Source organism: Geotrypetes seraphini, chromosome 13 (assembly GCF_902459505.1).
Source record: "Geotrypetes seraphini chromosome 13, aGeoSer1.1, whole genome shotgun sequence".
Classification (NCBI taxonomy): Eukaryota; Metazoa; Chordata; class Amphibia; order Gymnophiona; family Dermophiidae; genus Geotrypetes; species Geotrypetes seraphini.
In genome coordinates, this window is record NC_047096.1 from 74,769,922 (window position 1) to 74,784,445 (window position 14,524).

General features: G+C 45.8%; 1 protein-coding gene across 1 annotated transcript in view; it reads right to left on the minus strand.

Moving 5' to 3' along the window:
* Nucleotides 1-1,055: 1,055 nt before the first annotated feature.
* The window catches only part of LOC117347455 (potassium voltage-gated channel subfamily H member 4-like), a 188,320-nt gene continuing 174,851 nt past the window's right edge, over nucleotides 1,056-14,524 (minus strand). The window contains exons 13-16 of the mRNA XM_033918434.1: nucleotides 12,165-12,532; nucleotides 8,605-8,714; nucleotides 5,274-5,350; nucleotides 1,056-2,609 (exon numbers count right to left, since the gene is read on the minus strand). Coding sequence (XP_033774325.1) covers nucleotides 2,013-2,609; nucleotides 5,274-5,350; nucleotides 8,605-8,714; nucleotides 12,165-12,532 — 1,152 coding nt within the window. The 3' untranslated portion in view covers nucleotides 1,056-2,012. The remainder of the gene's footprint in view (nucleotides 2,610-5,273; nucleotides 5,351-8,604; nucleotides 8,715-12,164; nucleotides 12,533-14,524) is intronic.

The following is a 14,524-nucleotide window of genomic DNA, read 5'->3' on the forward strand; positions in this document are numbered from 1 at the left end:
TTGAGTTTGAGACCACTGGTATATATCTTAACTTTTCACCTGCTAAGCATCTGCCTCGGATTTTCAACGTGTTTGCCTTTCAAAAATGCTGCTTGTCCTTCGAATGAGATGTGTGTTGCATGCTGGGAGCCACAGAGAGAGAAACTGCTTTTGTTTCCAGTGTCTGCCCAAGACATTCGCTCTGGGAAATCTACTGACTCATTAAAAGCCTTTTAGTACCATGCAAATGCCTGTTAGGAATCAATGAAATTATTACATCTAGTCTATTGAGTCCAGACATGCTGACTCTCTCCTACAACAGTAAAACCTTCAACCAGGTCACATGAGCCCGTTAGCACCAATAGCGTTTAAGTACATTATTTGTCCAGTATTCAAAACGTTTAAATTGCTTGCCCGAGACTAACCGCTGATATTAACCGGCAGTTAACTGGTTTGCATCACTGAACCATCATGGTTACTACCTACATCGATGCCAGCTAACTTGTGGGTATTCTAGGGCAGAGTAGCCATCTATGCGGTTGAGTGCCCATAACCACAGAAGATAACTGCTTAATATGGGCCGCCTAAATGGCAGGCCTTAGTGGTTCAGCTTACGCAGTCAAGGGCTGAAAATTGTACTTAACCACATACCGTCTAATATTCAGCTGGCCAGGAATGACTCTCGGCCCGCTAACCATTAATATTCAGCAGGAGATAGCCGGCTAGGTCAATGTTCAGCACGGACCAGCTAAGTTTATAGCGGCCACAGATAGGACCTCTGTTTATGTGGTTGCCAAACTTAGTTGCCAGTTATCACGCAATGCAGCAGCTTAACGTTTGCCTGCCGACTGCAAATATTCAGCGGAGATAACGAGTTATCTCACACTGAATATTTGCATTTTACCAGTCAGCGTCATTTCCGGCTGGTTAAATGGCACTGACTCTTGACCAGCAATTGTCCACCTTACATGCCGGTAAAAGTTAATGCCGATTGCTTTTTGATTTGGTGTGGCCCGCAGAATCTGTTGGTTGGCTTTACCTGCAGCTGCCTAGTCTGTAATAAACCAGATAAACCATAACCACACACTATTTACAGCAGGATAGAAAACTAAAGAGATAAATACTTCCTTTAGGAAATCGAATAATACAGGGACCCAGGAAATTCCTCCTCCTCTAGATAGGTGAGCAAAGGATGCAAAGAGTCGGGGAAAATCTCTCATTGCAGGAGAATGTGGAAACCCGGGAGACTCTTCACTACTCATTGTGAAAACAGAGGATACAGAACCCCTGGCAATGAGTCTCCTTCCCAGTTGGAGTGCAGAAGACGCAGGGACCCAGGGGAATCTCTTCCGAGCTTGTCTTTCATTTATTACATTTGGAATTAGCTCATGCCTTTTCTTTGCTACTTTAAGGCAAGTTACATTCAGATTCAGTAAGGGTGTTAGATTTCAGTGAAGCTAAACCAGACCAGACAAAATATTTGGACGGCAGATAAGAAGAAAAAAATGTGGTCACTTCCTTAACTAAAAAATGGATTTAACTTCACTGTGATCTACATAACAGGATGCACCAGGACAGATGCCTTAATAGACACAAGCTTAGTACTGCCAGTTAAGTCTTCAGTAGAGGCCTCATGCTAAGAAATTGATTTGATCACAGTCTTGCAGCCACGGAGTGCAGACACGGCTAGAAAGCCCATATTTGCAGAGTTCTTACATCACGGCAGCGTGCAGCAAGAAAAATGGAAGGAAATGCTCAGAAAGAGTAGAGAGATTGATGCCTTCACGCAAGGCCAAAAGATGGCCAACGCTTCTGCTCCCTCTTCTATTAATTTCCCCTTTCAAAACCGAAATGCATGGAGAACCTTTCTTATGGACCCTCGATCATATCCTTGCTCAACAGACAACTCCAAGTGAGCTTCTGAGAGGAGGGGGGCAAAGGTTATCAGAAGTGTGCTGGAAACTGAAACATTCATACTGTCCGTGTGGATGATAAAGCTTGCTCTGAGTGCAGAAGATGATTCAAGCATTGAGTTAGTGGAAATTTTCAGAATTATATTGGGAATGGAACTGTAAAGGCACGGTATTTTGACCAGAAGGGCAGTGAGGGACGGACTGGAGGGAACCCCTGGACGGTGAGGTGTGAGATGGAGAACACAACACTGTAGACCCTGAGATGGAGCAACTTGAGTTTGAAGGCTGTGCAAGATATTGAGAGGCTTCCGTGCCATGCTGTAAGCATTCCCTCTCTATGTGGTGGCATCTTGGGCTACAGGAAAGGTGATAGCAGTCTCTGACTGAGTTCAAGTTATCTGATTCGTCTGCTCTCGGGCAGGGCATGGGAGAGCTCCCAGTGCTGTGCACTTCAGTGGAAGCAGCGTCACAATTCAAGGACATAGAGCCCCCGGGCGCTAGGTTCTTGGTCTGTGCTCCAACAGCCTCTGGGGCCAAAGGCACGGCACAAGAGCCCCTCAGCTGCTGCTCATTCCTGCTGTTGGTTGCCATAGGAACACCATAGGGGCAGGTTAAGGTGGAAATAAACCGCTGGGCCGTTAAGTGAGTCTGCAGTAAATTCATCATGTACTGAAGTTCCTTGCTGAGCTGAGAAACTTCTCGATTTAGATTATTTATCTGTACGGAACAAGAAACAAAAATAAATTAGAGATAAATACAGAGGAACAAAAGGCTATAATCAGACTAGACTGTCTGGAAAGACCAAATTACCGTTAAAGATTGCAATATGCTCATTTTTCTCCGGAATACGACTTGATTGTATATTTATTTTGTTTAAATATCTAAATTTGAAAAATGTTTCAGCGATCAATTCAATAACAGAATACAAAGCCCACAATTACAAGAAACCCTCTCATTAAACCGTCAACATAGCCCAGTCGATATTCAGCGTTATTAAGCCAGCCAGAAATGAAGTTGACCGGTTAAATAGGGCTTAGCCCGCTAAGGCAAACATTCAGGGCTCCTTTTAAAAAGGAGGAGTGTGTGGCGCGGTGGTTGGCTCTACAGCCTCAGCACTCTGGGTTGTGGGTTCAATCCCCGCACTGGGCAAGTCACTTACTCCTCCATAGCCCCAGGGACGTTAGATAGATTGGGAGGAGTGTGTGGCGCAGTGGTTGAAGCTACAGCCTCAGCACCCTGGGGTTGTGGGTTCAAACCCCGCACTGGGCAAGTCACTTACTCCTCCATAGCCCCAGGGACGTTAGATAGATTGGGAGGAGTGTGTGGCGCAGTGGTTGAAGCTACAGCCTCAGCACCCTGGGGTTGTGGGTTCAAACCCCGCACTGGGCAAGTCACTTAGTCCTCCATAGCCCCAGGGACGTTAGATAGATTGTGAGCCCACCGGGACAGAGAGGGAAAATGCTTGAGTACCTGATTGTAAAAACCGCTTAGAAAACCTTGATAGGCGGTATATAAAATCCTAATAAAACTTGAAACTTGATGTGCCAGATTAGCGCGCGCTGTAACACGTGGTAGCCGAAAATCTACTGCCTGCTCAAGAGGAGGCGGTAGCGGCTAGCACGCGCGGCATTTTAGCCTGCGCTATTCCGTGTGTTAAAGCCCTAACGCACCTTTGTGAAAGGAGCCCTCAGTGCGAGACAACCAGTTACCTCCGCTGAATATTTCCCGGTTAGCGGCTACATGTTAAGTAGCTATATCGCGTAATAACCTGCAATTTTCAGGGCTGACCGTCCAAATGTAGCGGCCAAATCGGGCCGCGCAAGTAGCAGTCTCATTTTGGGCTGCTATAAACGTGAAAACATCCAGCGGCCGATTATTGACTTAGCTGGTTAAGTTTACGTCAATCAAAGAAACAAGACAGATATTCAACAGAAGTCACTGGAAATGGCATGGCATTAAATGTTGAAACTATTCGGGTTTTTGCTACGTGCTAGTGACCTGGATTGGCCACCGTGAAGATGGGGTGCTCGGCTAGACGGGCCATTGGTCGCCCAGTAAGGCGATTCTTATATTCTTATCTGCGGTCACCACCGACCATGGGAGTTAACCACCCTGCCTCCCACAATCTGAATATTGGCCAGATAGTTACCTATATCTCTACAGACTATCCAGGTTGTTATCTGTCTTCATTGTTACTAGGGTGCTCAGTTTCAAAGTATTTGGTCTTATCAAAAGACTGAAATGGACATTTCAGCGTCTGGGGAAGGTAGGTGGAGAGGGAGATCGTGCCACAGGATCCTGCTGGGGCTAGGGCGGAACCTTTGGACCCCTCCCAAAAGAGAAAGCGTTCCACTGCCTGTGAAGTAACTATGATTTGGATTATTCTTCCCAAGTTGCAACACTTTGCATTTGTCCACATTAAATTTCAACCACCATTTAGATGCTCAGTCTTCAAATCTCCTAAGGCAGGGCTGCCCAAGTCCAGTCCTCGAGATCTACTGGCATGCCAGGTTTTCAGGATATTCCCAGTGAATATGCATGAGAGAGATTGGCCTGCACTGCCTTCTTGGTATGCAAATCTCTCTCATGAATGTTCATTAGAGATAGCCTGAAAGCCTGGCCTGCCAGTAGATTTTGAGGACCAGACTTGGGCAGCCCTGTCCTAAGGTCCTCCTGCTGTGTCTCACAGGTCACATGCAATTTAACAACTTTAAATATTCTGATGAGACAAAGCTATTCAATCACCTCACTCATCAATCCAATTCCCAGATATATAGATAGATTCAAAACTACTGATCCCGGTACATATTGTAACATCTGAGCCCGACCCGCTCCTTTCCTGTGTGCTCGTCACCAGCGCACATCTTCAGTAGAGCTGACAACTCCCTTCACTTCCTCTTCAATTATTCCTGGACTGGGACCACTGCCAGCCCTGCCACTAGAGGACAGAATATACAAAGACTCAGGAGTGACAGCAGAGAGCTGTGCGCCTTCTCATCACACTGATAAAGGAGCGTGACAAAAGTGTGCTCCTTTGTGTGGACTTTGGATGAATTGAGGGCCACGGAGTAAAGGTATCCTTTTTCTTTCCTTTATCTTTGTTCTCTTGATATTTGTACATTTTCTGAGGGTTGGTTTTGGGTTTTTTTTTGTATTTATAGAAGACTACAATATGAAAGTGCGAATTAAATCCAAATTGAGAAATAAAATAGTAAATGAGCTCTATGTTTAACACATAAGGCAGTGAAGGGTGACGTACCTTGCAAAGGTTCTCAGTCGGTTCTTTGGGGGGTTAGTTCTTCATTTCTAAGCCATGCATAACCGGCAGCTGAGTGCGGCACGCATGCAGCCCGCTCGCTGCCTGCTGCACTTCCTACCTACCTCTTGGTTTAACCTGCTAATGTTTTGCTTGATTGCTTCTGCCTCTGCAGCTAAGGCTGGCGTCGCCTGTTGAGTTCCTAGAAAGAGAAGCAACAGCATTAGAGGGGAGAGCTTGCAAAGGAAGATTCAATGAATGGCTCAGCTCCAATCTGTTAGGTTCTAGTTCACGCTCGCTGTCTTAACACCAGCTCTGGCAGGATACACATTTCAAATCTGACATATTTGAACACAACACAGAAAATAAAATAATTTTTTCTACCTTTTGTTGTCTGGTCATTTTATTATTCAAATCATGTTGGTCCCGGGCTCTGGTTTCTGTTTGTCTTCTGTTAACTCGCTCACCAGGGTCTCCTGCTCATTTGATGTTTTCTTCTTAGATTCAAATGGTTTTATTGATGCAAACGTTTTCTTCTTACTTAGTGTTCACCATTCATCTTTCATCTCTGTACCTTCCCTGCCACTTCCATAGCCAACATTTCTGTTTCTTTCCCACTGTCTACCATCTCTCTCTGCCTTATTCCCTGGGTCAAACCTCTCTATTGCCCTCTATGCAGTCTCTCTCTCTCTTTCTCTCCTCCATTATCATGTGCAGCATTTCTTTCTCTCTCCCTTTGCACCATCTCTCCCCCCTGTCCTTCACCCTATGTCCAACATTTTTCTCTCTCTCTTCTCCATGCATGCCTCTTTCCCCTCCACCATATGCAAGATTTATCCATCTCACCCCTTCTACCTCTTTGTTGCATCTCTCCCTTCATCTCTTCCACCCCATGTCCAACAATTCTTCCTTTCTCCTTTCTCCCCCATGTGCAGAAGCTTTCCATCCCTCCTATCCCCCTGTACAGCAGCTTTCCATCTTTCCCCCCATCCCCCTGTGTAGTTTTCCATCCCTCCCTCCCATCCCCATATGCAGCAGCCTTTCATCCCTCCTATTCCCTTCTGTAGCACTTACCGATCGACACCCCTTCAATGCGAGACCTCATCTTTCGGGCCTCCCAAAGCAGCAGCAGCAGTTAACAGGCCTGTCCGCCAGGGCTTTCCTCTGCTGCGTCATCAGTGACGCGACAGAGGGAAGACCCCGGCAGGGCAGGCCAGGAGCAGCCTGTTCAGAGTGCTGCCTCTGCCTGCTGGACACTACCAGCCCTCGTGATGTCCCGGCACCGGGAACCAACCAACCCTCCCCCCCAACCCTCTGCAGCAGCGATAATGGCAAGAGGGATGTCTTAAAAATGTGACAGATATTTTGCATGTGTTACACATCTGTGCCATTGAAAAAAAAAAATGACACCCCCCCCCCAGTTACTGGCAGGTCTAGCTAGACTTGTTGTTTTTTTTCCGATCGCTAAAACCCCTAGGTTTTCTTTTTTTTGCATAGCCAAGCGATATTAGTGCATCAATCGATCAATCACTTGGCTACTTTGCATGGGGTTTTAGCTAATTTGCTTGACCGGATCGGAAAATGGGTGATCGAGAGGAAAAACAACAAGGTGAGCCGTTTTGTGAATTGGGTCAGTAAAAGCAATCATCGCTAAAGCTGTCGAAACAGGTTTAGCGACAATTGCTGACTTTAATGCATCTAGCAGAAAGTCTGGAATTGACAGTGGAGGAGAAGGGTACAGCTAAGAGCAGCTGATCTGAGGAACGGAGTTCTCTGGGAGGTGTATAAAGAGAGAGATGAGAGGAGAGACATTGAGGGGCAGCAGAATGAACACACTTGTAGGTCAGCAATAGGAACTTGAACTGTATATAGAAAAAAATAAACTGATGAGAACAAGCCAGCATGGTTTCTGTAAAGGAAGATCATGCTAAATGAACCTACTGCACTTCTTTGAGGGGATAAGCAAACAATTGGACAAGGTGACCCCATAGACATCATATACCTGGACTTCCCAAAAGCCTTCGACAAGGTACCCCATGAGCGCCTACTAAGGAAACTGTGGAGCCATGGGGTAGAAGGGGACGTGCACAGGTGGATCAAAAATTGGCTGGCGGATAGGAAACAGAGGGTAAGAGTAAAGGGACACTACTCTGACTGGAAAGGGGTCACGAGTGGTGTCCCACAGGGGTCAGTGCTGGGACCGCTGCTGCTCAATATATTCATTAATGACCTGGAATCAGGGACGAAATGCGAAGTTATAAAATTCGCGGACGACACAAAACTCTCCAGTAGGGTTAGAACTGTTGAGGAATGTAAAGAACTACAAAGAGACCTGAACAAACTGAGTGAGTGGGCATAAAAATGGCAGATGAGCTTCAATGTAGAGAAATGTAAAGTCTTGCACATAGGGAAAGGGAACCCAATGTATAACTATACGATGGGAGGGATAGTACTGGGGGAAGGCAACCTAGAAAAGGACTTGGGGGTATTGGTGGATAAAACACAATGCGCAGCGGCCTCAAAGAAGGTGAACAGGATGTTGGGCATTATTAAAAAAGGTATCAATACCAGAACGAAGGAAGTTATCCTGCCACTGTATCGGGTGATGGTGCACCTGCATCTGGAGTACTGAATCCAGTACTGGTCACCGTTCCTAAAGAATGATATGGAGATGCTCGAGAGGGTCCAGAAAAGAGCAACAAGGATGATAAAGGGCATGGAAAACCTTTCATATGCTGAAAGGCTAGAGAAGCTGGGGCTCTTTTCCCTAGAAAAGCAGAGACTTAGAGGGGACATGATAGAGACTTATAAGATCATGAAAGGCATAGAGAAGGTGGCGAGGGACAGATTCTTCAGACTAGCGGGGACAACAAAAACAAGAGGGCATTCGGAAAAATTGAAAGGAGACAGATTCAGAATGAATACTAGGAAGTTCTTCTTCACTCAGAGGGTGGTAGACACCTGGAATGCGCTTCCAGAAGGGATGATAGGACAGAGTACGTTATTGGGCTTCAAAAAGGGATTGGATGATTTCCTGAAGGAGAAGGGGATTGAAGGGTATAGATAGAGGGTTATTATACAGGATAATAAATGATTAGGGAATAAGAGGTTTAGGTAAAGGAACACTTATAGGTCTTGGACCTGGGGTGCTGCCGCGGGAGTGGACTGCTGGGCATGATGGACCCCTGGTCTGACCCGGCAGAGGCAATGCTTATGTTCTTATGTATGCGAAGGTGGATAGGGAGCCAGTGAAGTGATTTAAAGAGAGGGGTAACATAAGTGCAGCGAGGTTGGTAGTAGATGAGTTGTACAGCAGGATTTTGCACAGATTATACAGGGGAGAGGTGGCACAGTGAGAGACCAGTTAGAAGTAGACTGCAGTATTCTAAGCATGAGGTTATGAGAGTGTGGACAAATTGCTGCTTTTCTTATGGGGTCAGCATGTAACTTGGTTACCTGAGACTGGAGACTCTCTGATGGGAGCTTTTAGATTCTGAGGATCCACACTGAAATGAAATGTTTGCATTTCCAAAGTGCTCCCATCATCTTCAATACCATCAACGACCCTGTGCATAAAGGAAAGAGGAAATAAACAGATGTGCCTACAAAACAGCCAGGAGAAACCAAACAAAGTTGTTGGTTAGACTGGGTCACATCAACAATGGATTTTTGGTGTCTGCTTTAAGCATTCTTTTCTCCTTTTTTTTTTTTTTTTTTTGCATTAAGCATTATTTTCTAACCTTTTTTTCTCTATAGGAAAACAAAACTAAACATCCAACAATGCTCTGTGACAGCTAGAGTTGCCATTTTTCAGGGCCCAAAAATTCAGACACATGGCTAAGCCCTGTTCTTCCTCCAGCCCTGCCCTATTTAACCTGGCTCCGCCCAGTTCTGTCTTTGGTTCTGCCCTAGCCCCTCCCAGTTCAGCTTCCAGCCCCGCCCCCACAAACGTCCTCTCTCCTTCCCCGACAGGCCGTGTCTGGAGGGCCTGGAGCATGCGCGCTTGTGTGTGATGTCATGTGTGCATGCTCGGATATCCTCCAGATACAGCCGGAGCTTGTTGGTGCTTTACAAAACCTGGACAAACTGCTGGGTTTTGGAAAATCTGTCCAGGACCCCGGACAGTCCTCTAAAAAGAGGACATGTCTGGGTTTTTGTAGACTTCTGGTAACCCTACAGCTAAAAAGATTAGAAATGTCAGTAAGAAGCTAAATGGAAGAGCTGAGAAAGCAGACCAGAAAAAAAAAAAAAAAGCAGAAGATGAAAATACTGGAGGAAAGCCTCACAAAATGCAGAGAATGTGGAGATTGAAAATACCAGAAGAAACTCCCAAAAAGCTTTTGATTAAACTGCACAGAAAGAAGTTACAAACCAAACAGTAGAGATATGATTGTACTGGGCTTTCAAAGAAGGCATAGAGCAGGGCTGCCTAAGTCCGGTCCTCGAGATCTACTGGCAGGCCAGGTTTCCAGGATAGCCACAATGAATATGCATGAGAGAGATTTGCATACCAAGATGGCAGTTGCAGGCAAATCTCTCTCATGCATATTCATTGTGGATATCCTGAAAACCTGGCCTGCCAGTAGATCTCGAGGACCGGACTTGGGCAGCCCTGGCATAGAGGGACCAATATTCAGATTGCGGAAGTTAGCCGGCATCAAACCCGGAAATTCAATGCTGAGCCATATCTGGCAACCAGCATTGAATTTCCAGTCTATTTTTAGCCGCTTTTAACATAGCCGGTTAAGCCGATATTCATCAATTGACTGGCTAAGTTATACTGGCCAAAGATAGACCTGCTATATATGTGGGTCTCTCTGGCCACTCAATTTAGCTGGTCAGTCAATGAATACTGGTGCTAACAAGCTGTGTCGCTTGACATAGCCGGTGACAGGGCTAGCTGCTAAGTCCTAATATTCAGTAGCAATCTCACGCTGAATATTAGCGCTTGGCTGACTAAATGCTATTTAACCAGCTGTGAACCTTTCCTGGCCAGTTAATTAGCACAATCAGGTGGAGAGTGATTGGGGAGAACCCCTAAACATCAATGACCTGCACATTGGATGAATTATTAGAAAACTAATGTTTAAGCCCGTTACATTAATGGGTGCTAGAATATATGTCTGTCTATCTTTCTTTCTTTCGGTGTCTCTCTCTTCTCCTGTCTCTTTCTTCCTTTCTTTTTGTCTCTCTTCCTCCCGCTGTCTCTCTTTCTTTCTATCTCTCTCCCTCCTGCTGTCTGTCTGTCTTTCTTTCTGTCTGTCTCTCTCCCTGGCCCCCTTTCTCTGTCTGTCTTTCTTTCTGTCTGAAGGGGGATGCTAGTGGTAGTAGGTATACCCTGAGTAGTGGCGCTGGCTGGCTGGTGGGGGACGCTATAATGCTGCAATGGAACGGATAGTGTTCAGGACATGTTGGTGGAGTATTTTGTAGATTTTTCTACACATAACACCTGCTTTATGTGTGGTTCTGGGTAAATCTAGTTAGAAGCACATGTGAAACTTAAGGCCACACCCCATAGAAACGTACAAAAAGTTGGTGCATAAATACAAAAATAAAAATCTAAATAGGTCGAAGTCTGGTGGACTCATATCTGGACTGTAGGGAGCATGAGGTAACACCTCCCAGCCGTATTTGCGTAGTTTTCCAATGAAGAGTGGAGAGCTCCATCTTCTCCACAACCAAAAAAATTTCGACGAGCTCAATCAAAAGTCAAAAAAATGATGATCTTTGCTTATGATCATGAAGGTGCAGAAAAATACACAAAACTCGACCACAGTTGCTCTTGGCTGGGCCACTCATTCTTCACAACAATGCTCGCCCGTACATAGGGAATGTCTTCATTGAAAAACTACGCAAATACAACTGGGAGCTGTTACCTCATGCTCCCTACAGTCCAGACATGAGTCCACCAGACTTTGACCTTTTTCCAAAGTTGAAACAATCTATGCGTGGACATCGTTTTGCATCTCTGGAAGAGCTTTCTTCTGCCACTACCCGAGCCATTCGTTAACTGAACAAAAACGGTGTCTTGGATGGAATAACGAAGCTTCCCAGATGTGGATATAGGCTCATGTCAAGGCTTCTAGTAACTTCTGGAATTAGACCCAATTAGAAGCAGGGAGACTATATTGAAGGATTATATTTGAAAAAAAAACAAAACATGTAAATTAAAAAAATTAGTGTCCATTATAGATATATATATTTATATATATATTTTTTTGCATGCCATCCACATTGTGAAATAAGGTTATACTGCAAAAATAAACCTGCAGCTATCAATTCATTTTTAATCCAGATTTTAGTACACAGAGTTTCTCCTCATCTAATTGTTTTGGGGGTTCCTGCACTTACTATCAGAGTTGCAAGGGTTAAAGTCTCCAGGGATATTAGCACAATGCAGCATGTGGGCTATAAATACTGGAGAACGGAGAGTCCTGGAAGGTGAAGAAAAGCGCATGAGAGAGGATTTGGACTCGCCTCTCAGTACAGGACATATTACAGTTGAAATCGGCAACCGACAAATCCGCGCAAGACAATTGCGCGCATGATAATTACACCTCATCAATTGCGCCCCCTGAAATATGAACACCAATCTGAATTTGCCATACGTGGATATGTGGAAGGCCCTGATTTGCTCAGACTCCTCAAGCCCCGCCCCTTGGGAGGGGACCTGAGGAGTCTGAGCAAATCAAGGCCTTCCACATATCCACATATGTAAACGGTTCCCATAATCATCATGTAAACCTTACCCTAACACTAGATAGGAAGTGAATGTTTTAAGTGTAGTGGCGGGGGGGGGGGGGGTTTCCCAGCCGCAAAAAGACAAAATAGTATCCACTGTGGATTGTGATTGGGACAGTATGGAGCACAATTGTCGGGGTGCATTTGATGGGTCACCTCCCATTCAGTGCGTGCATTTGGCGGGCACGCAATTGTCGGGGCACATTTGTCGGGGGTGCAATTGTGCGTGTATTTGATGGTGAAATTTCTCCCTGATGAGGTGGCGGCGGCATTACCTGGGGCTCAAGTCAGGCGGCCCAAATGTGTTCAGCACTGGGATGCAAAGCTTTGAGAGCTTCTGGCCGTTGCCTGAATCAGCATTTGAATTCTTTCCTTCCTTCCTGCTCTGGGGCGAGGGGCTCCTACCCTTGCTGCACCTGGCCGGGGAGCGACATGTGCGCCTCAGAGCCGAGAACTGGCGAAGGTCATCCCCCAATAGGCTGCTGAGAGAGCCACGCCGCACTGGGCTGTTCAAGTTCGGCAGAAGCAGCTTCCTGCGTGTGATGGTGGCAGGCGAGTGGCGAAAGAAATTATCCGCTTCTCCGTCGTCCTCCAAAATGGACGGCAGATTCTTTTCAGGTGTCGGGCAACTCTCTGGGCGAGGCTGCATGGGGAAACAAGAGCCTGTCAGAAAAGCCAACAATCACTAAAATCTTCCTTTTATGATTTAATTTAATTCTTGGTGCCACCTTTCCAATCAAGGCCGTCCAAAGTTATTTAAAGATCAACTATCAGCACATACACGTGGTAATCAATAATAATAAAAGGCTAAGCGCGCATGCGCTTTTCAAAGATCTTGATTCCTGGCGGCGTGAGGTGTGCTTCTGTGTCACACCTCACGGCGCCTGCGCTAGCTGGAGGCGCGTGTTCCAGGGACTCCTCCCTCCCGCTGCCGCTGCTCTTCAAAACGGCCTGCTGAGGGAGAGAGAGGGCGGGTCAGAGGGCGGAGTAACTCAGGGCCCGGGCTGCTGCTACTGGTGCTCCAGTCTCCCTGGTAACCGTCTCCAGGGGCAGTAAGCAGAGTGAGAGAAAGATCCCGGAGTGCTGCTGCTCAGGTACCGGGGAGGGGGCAGAGAGGGGGGGTCGCAATAACCACCGAAGCCCGGGATCAGCTGAACCGGGCAGCTGCAGGGTGCGGTCGGGGCTTGGTCTGTCTCGCTGGCGGAGCTTCAGACCCTTCCCGTTGCAATGTAAGAAACAAAAAAGAAAAAAAAGCAAATCCAGGTAGGCGAAGGCAGGACGGAGGCTGCGATCGGCAGTGGCTGCTGCTACTCTTCCAGCCGCCTAGCTCCTCTCCGCCGGCCCCGGCCAGCAGCCCCCTCCACCCCGTCCTCTCTGCTCTGGTGGCCCGCACAGGAGAAGGAGCGGATGAAGCATGATCACAAGGGAGACCGTGCAAAGGGAAATGCAAGGGGGTTGAAAAAGCGAAAGGTGGGACGGGAAGGGAAAAGGGAGGGGGGAGGAAGCCTAAAATGAAAAAAAAAACAAAAACCCAACTTTATACAGGAAGAGGAGTCTCTAGCACCCGTTAATGTAACGGGCTTAAAGACTAGTATATAATATAACATTCAGATGCAAACACAGAATGAACACTACATACATTAGAAAATGTAAAAACATTAAGATCATTATATATTACCACACCCAAGTCTTGCTCCTCTTTCATGCATACGTTCCCTTAGGTTTTTGCATTTCTGAGCGTCAAATCTTAGCTGCCAAATTTCAGGTCCTTCCTCATGTCATTCACACCATCAGGAGTGTCTACGTTGTTGCAGATTTTGATATCACCCACAAAGAGGCAAATCTTACCTGACAGCATGTTTGCAATATCGCTTACAAAAATGTTAAAAAGAACAGGCCCAAGAACCGAACCTTGAGGCACACCACTGGTAACCACCCTTTCCTCAGAGAGATCTCCATTGACCACTACCCTCTGTCACCTTCCACTCAACCAGTTCCTAACCCAGTCACTTTGAAGCTCAGAGGAACATCAACTTTCCATATACAAAGTAAAATGACCACCCAAAGCACTTTGAAAGTATTTAGTATAGAAACAAAATTTAAGCAAGTGGAGGTCTATGAAGTACCACTATGTTTTTCCATTTGATTTGAAAATGTAGCTTTCACAACTTATCCAAATACTACCCTTGGCCTAGTATTCAAAAATATTAAATTAGGTCTTGCCTGCTAATTTTCTTTCCTTGAGTCCCTCCAGAACAATCCAGATGCTTATCTGCCAGCAAATGGAGACTGAGAACTACTGAATTTTGACATCACTCCTCATAGCAACAGACAACATTTTCTTAACAAAGCAGTAAATCTAACTCTTCATAAACACAAGGAGAAACCCAAGGACAGACATATTCTAAGCATTTGAAGCATGAATTAACAGAACTACAAATGGCGTAATAGGTGACAGAAGTGAACAGGGTCAAAACATCACTTAAGTTTCCAAGTTTTATTTAAAATTTGATTAAACGCTTATACAAGTTTCTAAGCGATTTACAATTAAAACCAGGGTAGAACGCGTAGGACATATAGGACTAAAACAAGACTATCACTGATAGGAACAAAAGAGGGCAATGTTGCAATTGTA